Genomic DNA, 12,610 nt, shown 5'->3' with positions numbered 1-12,610 from the left:
CCTTCATGCTGATAGGCCATAGAATTAGAAATCTTAGTTAAAAGGCAGAGTTTATTTCAGAAATTTAAGGTTTCAAATCCAAATAATGAGCTACAAGTAAAGCATTGATTAATTGCTTCAAGTAATTGACAGATTTTTGTTTTCTGTTTTTTTTTTTTTTCATTTTTCTTTTTTTAAATAATGGAGAAATAATGTACTAAGCCTCTGCATTCACATAAATTGAAGTACTCAAAAATTATGAGTACTGGTCTTAGAGTTTTAAAATAAGTTTAATTTTCCCTTTTGTGGTTATATAAAATCATACTTTAAAAATTGATTCTAACTTATTTTGTCCACTGATCCTGCACAAAAGGCATCTTGAAAACAATGGCAACCCTGGAAGTTTCTAATTTTCAATTTGCAGCCTGAACTTTGGGATTTTTGTTCCATAATTGTTTAATCTACTTCAGAAGGCCAGTCTCAGCATTGTTGTATTTCTAAATGAGTTGGGCCAGTAATATTTATTTGTTCAGGTTGCTGCTTTGGAAAAATTTCAGGGGAGCCATGCTAGGCTCACATCCTTTTTCTTTGTCCTACAATTCTCTCAGGAAATTGAAATTTGCAACTTGAAGGCCAAACAAACACCCCCAAACCCCCAACCCATTCCAAAGGATTATTTTTTTCAAAGGAACCTTGCACATCCCAGGAATACTCACACCCTCACTGCACAGCAGGTGGTTGTAGCCATCTCAAGATCTCAATGTTTTTTATTTCCTCAAACACAACCAATTCTGCCTAAGGGGTAGTAAAATCCACATAAAAGGATTTTTAGCTTTCATTAGGCTTTAGGTTTGCTCCACTGCTGCCATCCACACAAAAATGCCCCAAGTGAAAACTTCTAACACCACATAGAATAACACTGTATGGTATTTGATTTCTGTGTTCAGTAGTTCCCCTTCAAAAAGTGCAATTGCCAGAGATGTTACAGTGGTGGTCATTTATTCTGCCCACAGAATTACATTCCTAAGGTTTCTGCTGCAATGTTGTGTGATTGAGACTGATGGTGTCATTCCATAATTTTCATTTTCTACTGGCTACTTATGAAATTCATTCAGTTGTCATGTTTTTTGACTGACATATTGGGGAGTCATGTCCAAGGAATCCAGACCTCCCAGAGCAACTTCTGTCAGCTGTTGTCCATGTAGGAGGTTGGCTACCCAGTGAACTCTGGGGCAAATGTGGAGAATGTGAGTAAAAAGACATATCTTTTTTAAATTTCACTACTGACATGTCTCTACATTGCTGGTTGCACCACAGCCTATTTTTATCTTGCTAAAGTTTCTATAAAGTCTACAGTCTTCTACAGAAGTGGCTTATTTGCTCTTTCTGTGGAGAAAAAAATAAATCTGCTTTTTAAGGGGAATGTTTTTTGCTATTCATTCCTTCACTTTCTTCAATGAAGTTGCATGAAATATGATCCATTCAAAAGAGTAGCTAGAGTGAATATGTTCATTTTTCTTGAGCTTCATGGCACTGTATATCCTTTTCAGCATAACTGTGCAAAGTGGTTTCTTTGTGGCTGGCAGCACCATGATTCTATATACTTTTATCAGTCTTTATTACATAAATCTACACAGTTTCTTTTTTTTTTTTTTTCTTCCTGGTCCTTCTCTTCTGTTCTCTCAAATCATTATAACAAGTTTTCAACATTGTTTCTACAGAGACATGCAGTTAATTTTTTCTAGGTTGCTGTCTCACGAATCTTTATTGTATCTGTTTTGAGTTCCCCAGTGATTATTTCTACATCAATAATATCAAGTTCCTCCATCTTGTCAGCTATATCAAAATTGCTTATTGTTCTAGTGGGAAACCTCTCTGATCTATAATACTTGACACAATTTTTCATTTATTTATAAGAAATGATTAGAATATTTTCACGTCTGTCTTTTATGTGCCCTGAAGGGCTCCAACTAAAAAAAATTATAAATCTTATTGTGATTGACATGAGTTTTGTACATGTTTCTAATATCTGCTACTTTCACTGCCTGGATTTAAGTACAGGAATAAGCCAAGAATTTGCTCTTTGCCTCATTTAGCAGCTAATTTAAGTGTTTACTAATATATACTTGCATTTCTACTTTCTGCCACTTCTTCTCATGTGCTGTAACCTCTTACCCAATATCTCTCAAGAGATACATTTTTCAAGGCTTTCTGGACTGAATAACTAGGTGCTGTTTGAATATCCACAAATGATAATGTGACTTTTGTCATTCTGAACACAGCACTCTCAAAATACGTGCATTGGTGAGCAGTTATTTGATTTTAACTTTACTATTTGATCTAGTCATCATTGAAGTCTGCTGTAAGAGTGACTGCTTGCAAGCAAATGGACAATTAGATAATTTTCTTGGCATTCTTTAAGGTAAAATATGTAAATATGTTGTTTGGTTAGCTAATAAAAGATCTTCCTGTGAACTATTTATTAATTTAAAAAAAAAAATACAGCTAAACTTTTGTTTTGGAAATAAAAGAGGTCCTGATACTTTAGACAGAGAGTAGGATTTGCAAGTGGCAAAATTATGTTATCATAATGCCCAGTAGTAATATTCTTTTGGCAGACAAGTGAGGTAAATGGTGATGGGACAAAAATAAAATGAAAAGTCATGTAGGCTAGTGAGGATTAGCAAACATTGTGGAAAACTCTAGAATGACCTAGAAAAGCAGCATTATTGTACAGTGAAGTCCAAGAAAATGTCAGATTTTAATATGTGGCCACATCTGATATAGAGATCCTTCACCCCTTCTTAACTCTGTGCACTTTCATCTGGATTTTCAATTGCTTTTAACCTTTTAAGAAAAGCATTGTGTTGTTATGGACAGCATAATTAAGAAGTGTACTTATTGTGCAGTGGTGGTCAGAAAAGTTAATTAAGTGTTAGGCTGCATTAAGAATGAGATGAAGGACAAATAGGAAAAGATAATGAATTCTTTTATGCATGCTGATATTCCAAACTCACCTTGAATATGAAATTCACTTTATACTATATTATTTCAAAAAGAAGGGGATGTAAAAAAATATAGCTATCTGACCAAAGAAGAAGAAAAGGCAATGAAAGGAATTCATTAGTCTTACAAACAATTGAGGTGATTGCATCAGGAGAAAACAAAAAGCTGAGAGGTTTTTCAGATGGGAAGATGCTGAAGATGCAGAGGAGATATAACTACAGGGGACATAGTGGAAACACACAGAAGAAACATGACACCAGGGAAACTGAATCAGTGGTGCCATTTGTACCTTCCAATAACAAAGCAAAGGAGCTGTATAATTACTTTCAGCCATTAAACAGTAGCTTCATAATGTTCAAAAGAAAATCCCTTTCCTTCCTGTAATGAAAAATTAACTTGTGAAAAGCAATGGTGCAAGAAATTGAGCAAATAGCTTAGTGTGATGCAAGGATGGATTTCAGTGCCAAGAGGGAATAAGAAAAGGCTCTGCAATCACACAGAGTAAAATAAACAACAGAGGTCATCAATCCTAATGCTTCTAGCCATACCCATTCATGTAGCAGCTATTCATTTTGCTCGTTATTACTACAGCTGTGCTCTGAGGAAACCATCACAGCATTGGTGAGATCACCACAGGAGATTAAAAACTGCCTCCTAAACAGGATCCTGCTCTCTGTGTTACCACATGCCATCTCCTAAATTCCTAACAGCAGAGGCCACTAACCTGAAACCACTGCAGGCTCCCTGGCTCTGTTCATGCTGGAATGAGCTCTTTGGATGTCTTCCCCATGCTCCTTGCAGGGGACATTGCCTTTGGGAATAGCCAGGCAAATCACAGCAGTGGCTCAGTCAAACTGATTTATTGATTGCACTTAGAGGTTGTAGTATAGGGTGTTTAATAATATCCCCAATATCATAACACACTGCCTGTGATTGTCACTTATTCCTTCTCAACAGAGATATTTACACAGTGTGCAAGCATGACATGGCCCTGGGTACTAAAAAGAGAAAATCCCCAATGTGTATCTCAGAAATTCTCAATTCCTAAAGGAATAAACAGAACCCACAGAGGAACAGTCCTATTGCACCTGAGGTTGAGCTCTGGCCTTTTGTGTCAGCAGCAGGCTGCTGAGCAGAGCTGTGCCCTGCCCATGGGAGCCCAGCCAAGCCCTGCTGCATCCACCAGAGCTCCTTAGGAGCAGTCCAAGCACTTGTGCTGTGATAAGTTGCAATGCTCAGCTGCCTGCTCTGCTCGGGATCAAGTTTCTGGAGAGCTCAGGGAGGGATTTTTTTGAATTCTTGGGAGTGTAACAATTCTGTGGGTTATCTTAGACTGATCCCCTGCTAAATGGGGATCTGTGGGCTGAGGCAAAGGGAAGAACAGATGCCAGCTTCCCTCTGGTGGAAGCTGGTTCCATCATGTGTCTGCAGAGCCCCACCACCAGAAGTGTCCCTCCCAAACCCCAGGCTCTGTGGAGGTCCCTGTTTGTCAGCCAGATTACCTGTCAGAAAGGGTCCTTGCTCAGTCACATTGCACCAGGGACAAAGAGTTCATTTGGAGGGTGCCTGCAGCATGAATGAGTGTGTGTAGGAGGTTCGCAGCACAGGCTTGAATGCAGAGTGTGTAATTCGTGGGCTAGTGGTTGCTATGGAGCCCAACTGAAGTCGAAAGTGACAGCAAAAAAACCTCATAATACTTTTATGTACAAGAACCTCTAGCAGAAACATAACAAGGGAAAATTTTTATATCTTCAAGGAAGTCAGTCAGAGGCAATTTTTGCATGACAAAAAAAAAAAAAAAAAAAAAAGGTTGCAATTTTTTTTCTCAGGCTGGTACATTTCCTCTTCACTAGCTGTGGCAGAGGCTTCCAGCTCATTCTAATCAGGAATTCAAAGCCAGCCAGATACCTATGTGTGAATGGCCTTCATTCAGTTTTAAACTAAGCCAGGCATTTCTAACATTAGAAATGTGAAATACAGGCTTCAGGTCTCAGCTTAGTCTGTGCTATTCTCTGTATCAAACACATTGCTGGACTAAGCACTTCTGAAGAAAAAAACAGTACACCTATCTATCCAGTCTGTTGTCCGGATGTAAAGTTACTTGTGAATTTTATTTATAGAATGACACAGATGCTGTGGGGAAAAACTTGTTATATTTTTGTTACAAAACAGGGGAGATGCTTGTTTGAAGCTGACATACTGGAACAACCAAAGATAGTTACATTGGATGCAACAGAAGAATTAATTTGGAGCTCTGACATTAACTTAGTGCAACCCATGTTTCACTCAGTAGGAGTTTCCTGTGCATGTATTCTGTTTTGATAGAGAAAGAAAAAAAACTATGTAATTTAGCTTGGGCATGACAAAGAAGGATTTGGTACCCTACAAAATAAGAAAAATACCCTTATATTTTCGTGCAATAATTTTCCCAATTTGCATGTCAGTGAATTATTCATATTTCTTGCTGCTAACAAGTTTATATGGCTTTGAATTGTTCTATGATGAAAGTTTCCTAAAGCAGGCCAAAATACTATTTGTGAGCATTTGCTGCTAATGCAACCCATTTCCTCTGTGAATTGCAGGCAAGCCTTGCTAATTTCTGCCCATCTCTGTGCTATTCAGACCTCAGACAGAGGGGACAAGTCCTTTTCAGTGGATGACTCAGCTCTGTTTGGCTGTTCATCTTCTCTAGTGCAGGATTAGTCAAGTGAGTCACCATGTTCATGTGTGATTCTTCGTTTTGAACTTATCCTTCCTGGTTATTCTTTAGCCCTGCACTGTGCATGGTTCATATGAGAGAACTTTCCTCACCTAAAGTGTGAAGATCAGGTCTTGCAGCAGCTAGAGTGATTTCCCTCTGATGCCAGAGAGGCAAGGATTGTGAGTTTGAATGTAGACATGAATCCTCAAGGACTGTGTATTAATAATTTCTGGTATTGATTTCACTAGGGGTGAAGTTTGATTTTCTAAAATATGCACATTAAAAAAACACAGATGCTTTCCAAGAGTACAATAATGAAAGTTGAGGCTTTCTTATCAATACTTCACGAGCAGAAAGGGGAATTTAATCTGATGAAATAAATTACTTTGTATGATTCATGAACACCTTTTCAAAGCCCACTGTTGACTGGATTCCAGGGGCTTTGTTTCATTCATGTTTTATGCACAACACACCTCAGCTGTGTTTGGTAACAACTAAAAATGTGCCTTCCTGGGTTCTCCTTGTCCACCTGCATGGATCTGCTGTGTTGCTCATGTTTGTCTTCCTAAGCTTTTCATAGAATCATGGAATAATTTAGGATGGAAAAGTTCTTTAAGATCATCTAATCCAACTGTTAACCCAGCTCTGCCAAGTCCACCACCAAACCATGCCCCTTAGTGCCACATCTACACGACTTCACGTCTCCAGGGCAACCCTTTCAGGGAAAAAGCTTTTCCCAATATCCAATCTAGACCTCTCCTGGAACAAATTAAGGCCATTTCCTCTTGGCCTGTCACTTGTTAGCTGAGAGAGGAGGCTGACTCTAGCCTTGACACCTTTTTTCAGGTAGTTGTGGAGAGTGGTAATATCTCCAATGAGCCTTTTTTTCTCCAGGCTAAACACCTTCAGCTCCTTCAGCCACTCCTCACAAGACTTATGATCCAGACACTGCCAGTGCCATTACCCTTCTATAGACCTCAGTGTCCTTCTTGTAGTGAGGGGCCCAAAACTAAGCACAGGATTGGAGATGCAACCAGCTTCTTGAACTTGGATTAGCTCAAGTATTTTGGGACAACCTGAAGATGTGCTTCTGGCCCTTCTTTCTTTTTCCCCTTCTGTGTTTTATTCCCAGTGGGAATCCTCCTTGCAGGCCAGTGTCAGCTCTCCCCATTAGAAGCTAAAGATGAATTTTTGCTCTCTTGGTGATTTTTTGTGAAGGGAGGGAACAAAGAGAGACATGGTATTTCACTTCACTTGTATCTATGCCATGTTTGCAGCTTGCCAAATATTATAGAGCTTTGGCCACCTTTTTAGTGTTAGAGGAGAGAGGCTCTTACTGCATATTAACTTAGGGGTGTTAAGCTGAATTATCTGCAACTGCCAAGATAGAGGCACTGGTCCAAACTTTTTTAGTCTGCTGTCTTGTGGGACAGTCAGGATTTGTAGTGACAGTTTGTTTTTGCTTACTACCAGACAATCTTAGTGGCTTCAGCTGCCAGAACTTCTGTACATTGGTACTTTTAACTATCTGAATAATCCAGTTAATTTCACTAGCATGCCTAAAACAGAGCCTGTGCTTAGCTATTCAGAATGAGTAATGTCAAAAGCCTTTATTGATGCTGTCTTCTCCAAAGTATAGCACTTTCTTTCAGTATGTCTTAGTTGACCCCTTATTTTCCAACAGTCCCTCAGCTTTGTTATCCACTGATCTCTTCAAAATGACTGGTGGCAGATACATGCAAATAGATAATTTAATTTCCTTGCAATTTATCCCCTTTAATTGTTCCCATTGCACGCTGGCACTCCACTGAGCCTTCTGGTTCTCTCACAGCCTGCTTACACCTCTTATAATTAAGTAATTTCTTCTTATTTATTTCATGTTATGCCTTTGGCTAATCTCCCCACCAAATCCCTCAGCTAAACCATCTTCATTTTTTGTGTTACATTATTGTTCCTTACCACTAGCTTATGTTGGACTAACTTCCCATTTTCCAAAGGGTATTTGAAGAGCCCCTTTTGTGGTACCTTTCCATTCAACCAAGATAAGCACACTCTCTCCCTCCTCCTTTTTCTCTGTCTGGGCAAATCTTTTGTGACTCATTAGTGGCTCTCATCAGTAGGCTCCATGCTGAATCCTTACAGGACCTTACACATTTCACATTTGCCTTTGTGTAATTGTTATTTATTTCACTTTTTTTTTTTTTTTTTTTTTTTTTTTTTTTTTTTTTTTTTTTCTGTGTGAGAGGGTTAAACTTGGAGAAGGGGAAGGAAACATTAAGCAAAGGAATAAGAGAGATGGACTAATAAAAAGTGGTTCTGTGCTCATGCATAGAAAATTATTTGGATGCAAATCACTACACAGCTGAATGATTTGTCTCAAAGCCCCAGGACTGGAGAGCAGAGGGCTGAGCCCTCAAGTGGCACTCTGTCTGATTTCTCTGCATTCATGGAACAGTGTGTCTGCAAACAACCCACCTGGAGGACTTGTGTGCTGCTTTCATGTCTCCCTGTACTCATCAGGAAAACCTCTTTGTGTTCACTCTGAGTGATTTCCTACACTGTGTCTTCAAATTGCACATACATAGAGAGGGGAGGGATGTAGGCAGGGACAGCCAGATTAGTTGCAAACTAAGAAAATTGAGTGCTGTATCTCCCAGGCAAAAAAAAATCTGCTATAAGTACAGGGAAGTACAGGTGAGTAATTGCTTGATAAATTTGCAATTTATGTAAACACTCAAACTAAGACTGGAATTCCTCAGCACAGGGTCTGAGGGGAAGATTTTGCACTGAAATATTTCCATTGCCATTTAGAGTTTGAGTGGATTACAGATGTCTTGTATCCACCATTTCCAGACAGCCCCACTGGAATCACAACCCGACTTTGAAATCATCAGTGCTAGCAGGATTATGAATATAAGTTTGAATGTACTCTTAAGAAAACTTCTTCCCACAAATGAAGGTTGAAACCCTTTTTTGTCACAATGTGGCCATGTTTTCACCACATTGTTAATAAAAATTATCCAGTTCATTCTAAGTTTTGCAGCTGGGAGATTGAGGTCATGATTATTCCATCTTTCCTAGTGTAGCCAATCAATGATATAATTTTGAATTGATGTCAACAAGAGTGCAAAGAAGTGCATGTATGTGAAGACACTTTTGGAGCCACTGCACATTTCTGGGAGCTTCCATGGAGCAGTTCTTGTGGAAGGCTGATGACCCTGAAGAGGGATGCTGGGGTAGAGTAGGATATATTAAGTAGATATGGTCCAGGGGTTATATTTGGTTTTTTTCACCATTGAAAGTGTGGTCATCTGATGCTGCTGCTTGAAAGTCATCACTCATTTCAGCTAAGCAATAGGTAGTATATCACAGTTTTTCAAAATAAATTTAGACTAAAAACGTACATTCCAATTGTCAATCCAATCCACTATGCCTTCATCTGAAGTTGCTAAGGAAATTCTCCTTCATTTTAATTGTTTAGGAGAGCTTCCCCACAGGATCTGAAAAGGTCAAGGTTGTCCTGCAACTGTTAATGAGGGAGGGGTGACTTGGTATGCAGCAAGAACAAAATTAGGTATCTTTAGGCTCAGTTTATTGCCCCAGCAATTATACTTCAGAGAAGCTTCTAACTTTTGCAGAAAGGCAGAGTGCAGAAGCAGCTTTTTCAAGAGATCAAGTCTTTAGAGAAGGAATGTGCATTTCCACTCAAAACCTGCTGAGAGAAAAGAGGAAGAATCAGAGAACACTTTACCATTTACTTTCAATAGAAATTTACCATGTGTTGATGCCATTCAGGGTAGAGGTTGATGGTAGAGAAATTTGTTTTGACTGCACATGCATTTTTTTCTCTCAGGCAGAATTTGAAACAATGCCCTTGAAGGTTTGGGAGGATTTGTTTTAAATTAATGAAAACAGCAGAAAAGAGCTAAATTAAAAACTCCATGGGAGAACATGGTATGGACCTTCCCTGTAAAGGACCTCAGGCCTCATGAAAACTTTAAAATTATGCTGAGGTAAAGCAGATTGCACTAACAGTGTAATACAATTCCATTTTACACAAGGTTAAGATGCACTTTGTGAAGATTTCCTTGCTTGTTGCTCTCTAATAGAATGTACAGTGAATCATATAAATGAGAAGGACAGATGAGGAGAGCACCTAATTCAGCTTACTTGGGTATAAGTGTAGGCTAGTCATTAAAGTGTCCAAGTCTTGCTTTTGTGAAATGGAAGTAGTGAGAAAATGGAAGTAGTGAGTGGCCCAGGATTCCCAGTGCAGACTTCCACATTAAAGAAAAACATTTCAGCACTTTCTTCTCTTTTACTTGTCATATGCTTCAGGCCTTCCAAGGTTTTTAATTAATCTCCCAGAGCTGAGAAAAGCCTTGTGGCCAGTATTGTAGCTGATAATTAATAAAGAGTTCTTATTTGGAGTAGATGTAGTCATTTTCCATGTTGCATTTGGTTTGGAAAAATAAGGCAACTGTCAAACTTTATTGTGTAAAGCTTTGGATCATTCTCTACCTCCAGCAGGAAGGCACAGAACTTAGTTGTAATGATGTATTTTATATTAATATTAATATTGTACTGATGTATTTCATTTTCTGAAAGTAAAGAAAACAAAATATTAGTAAGAAGAAGGGTAACAAACTGATAAAGGATATCCAAATAACCAAGGATTTAAATTGATAGCTTAAATTTGTTTCATTTCATCACAGGCAAATAGTTTCCCAATGTAGCTTAGCTAAAATCTATTGTAAGGACTGCTAGCAAAATTGAGGAGATCTCATTCAGTGTTTGTTTTATCCATCAGTGAGCAGGATTTATCACACCAAGCAGTTTTGGAGCAGGAGCTCTTTAAAAGCACCTCTAAAGCAACTCTTTTTCAGGATAATTCTACCAGAATAAATCCCTGTCCCTCACTCATGCCCCACCCACAGCAAAACTGAGCATCTTGAAGTCCCAAGATAACTACAACCATTGATTTTTTTTTTTCCTGCTTTTGCTTTAGGAACTCCTTCATAGATATCCTTCGGGCTATTCTGCTTTCCTTGGAAGTTCTCATTGAAGATCAGGAGCTTCAGATAAATGGCTTCATTCTAATTATAGACTGGAGCAACTTCTCCTTCAAGCAAGCCTCCAAGCTTACACCATCTATCCTCAAGCTGGCCATTGAAGGGTTACAGGTAGGTGGAGGGTAACACATTTACCTGCAACTTGTATTGCTGCAGACAGTGGTTTTTGCTTCATCAGGCACTGGGCAAAGTGAAGGGAGGAGAAAAAAATCCAGAATGCTTTAATTTTCCATCCACTTGCAGCACAGATCAATTTTCAGACATGTCATTTTGTCTGTCTTTCACTTTTATTTCAGCTGTAAATCAATGTAGCCAGGACATGTGTTACTTACCACAGCATTAAGGAGGGTTAGAGATTTGAGGTTTAATCCATCAGAGAATTCAGGGGGATTAGAATCCAGCAGTGTCTGCCTTCTGGAGGGTGCAGTCCAAGCACGTGTGTGTGCAGAGGGAGGGTGAGGGGAGATGAGAGCAGCTCCCTCAGCAGATGGAAGTGCTGCTGTGTGCACAGGGATGCATTTGGGCTGGGTGGAAATGAGGAAGAGGGAGGACAGGCTCCCTGTTGTGCCCTCATTCTGGCTGCCTTGTCACACAGGATCCTGTTACTTCATGGTTCAGACTCTTTAGGGGCTGCACATCCACTTGGTTCTTGCTGATAAAGAGGAGCAAGCTAAAACCGTGTGCTGTGTGGGGTTAGGCAGAAAGTGAGGACAGGGCAGCTGGGTCTGATGGGACAACCTGAGGGTGGGGCAGCCTGAGGATGAGGATAAACTGTGGTGCTCAGAGAGGATTTCAGCCCATTCCACTAAAGTCTGAGCCCATTTCTGAGATGAACTTTTAAGTCAGAGGTAGTTTTACATAACCTTACTCTTTGAGGGCATTTGACAGAATCCAATGACTATTTAGGTAGGAAGCAGTGCTGGAGATCACTTTGTCCAACTCCCTGCTCAAAGCAGGGATGACTTCAATCTTATACCAGCTCACTTAAAGACCACATGTTTTCATGCAGCTACATATTTAGAAGGAGAGATAAGTAATTGGGTTTTTTTCCTTGCTTAGCATTTAGCAGATATCATGTTGTCTTAAACAACTCAAGAAAAAAATTATCTCTGGTGTGTGCATTTTTATTTTAACTTGGATACCAGAAGGAACAATTTGTTCAACTAATTTTTTGACTAGCAAATTATCTACAAGTAGATCATGATTGTGTCTGCTTTGTTTTATTATTCAAAAATGAGGTAGAAAAATCTGCCAGCGGTTTGGAGCCTGTGTTCCCCCTTGTGAGGAATTTTCATCTATTCTAACAAATTGCAAAATCAAGCTGTGCAATTAGTCCTCAGGACAATACCTTATCTTCTCCTGCAGATACTATAACTTCTTACAGAATAACACTCTGTGGTTCAAAAAAAAACCTTCTAGTCAGAAGGAAGATAAAACCAAGTGACACTCAAAAGTAAATCAAATTCTAGCAAAGCATCCCTGTGCCTGTCCCAGTTTTGCTTTTCCATCTATTCAGTAAGAGGCCAGTCCAGCCTTCATCCACCTGATTTCTGGCCATGGCACTTCCAGGTTGTGTGCCTCCAGTTCATTGGTTGGCAACAGTACTGGAAGTACTTTTAAAAAAGTTTATTTTGCAATTCTGTCATTAACCTGACATCCTGTGCTGTGCAATTGAAGGGGGCTGCCTTTCTTGAGTATGCATGTGCATTTTGTTTCTTATTTAAAGTCAAGTTACTGTTGTCTTCTTCAGGATTAGTAAAAATATGACTCTCTAAAAGTACAAATTGGGATAATGTGTCCTAAACTTAGCTATCCACTGGCTTAATGAGCAGTAGGAGTGGTAAGAGTTGTG

General features: G+C 39.2%; 1 protein-coding gene across 1 annotated transcript in view; it reads left to right on the top strand.

The window, feature by feature from the left end:
* The window catches only part of CLVS1 (clavesin 1), a 100,212-nt gene that overhangs the window by 22,893 nt on the left and 64,709 nt on the right, over window positions 1-12,610 (top strand). Inside the window, exon 3 of the mRNA XM_056482978.1 lies at window positions 10,695-10,869. Within this exon, the coding sequence (XP_056338953.1) occupies window positions 10,695-10,869 (175 nt within the window). The remainder of the gene's footprint in view (window positions 1-10,694; window positions 10,870-12,610) is intronic.

Source organism: Oenanthe melanoleuca, chromosome 2, assembly GCF_029582105.1.
Source record: "Oenanthe melanoleuca isolate GR-GAL-2019-014 chromosome 2, OMel1.0, whole genome shotgun sequence".
NCBI classification, from domain to species: Eukaryota; Metazoa; Chordata; class Aves; order Passeriformes; family Muscicapidae; genus Oenanthe; species Oenanthe melanoleuca.
This window is presented reverse-complemented; position numbering and strand designations above follow the sequence as displayed.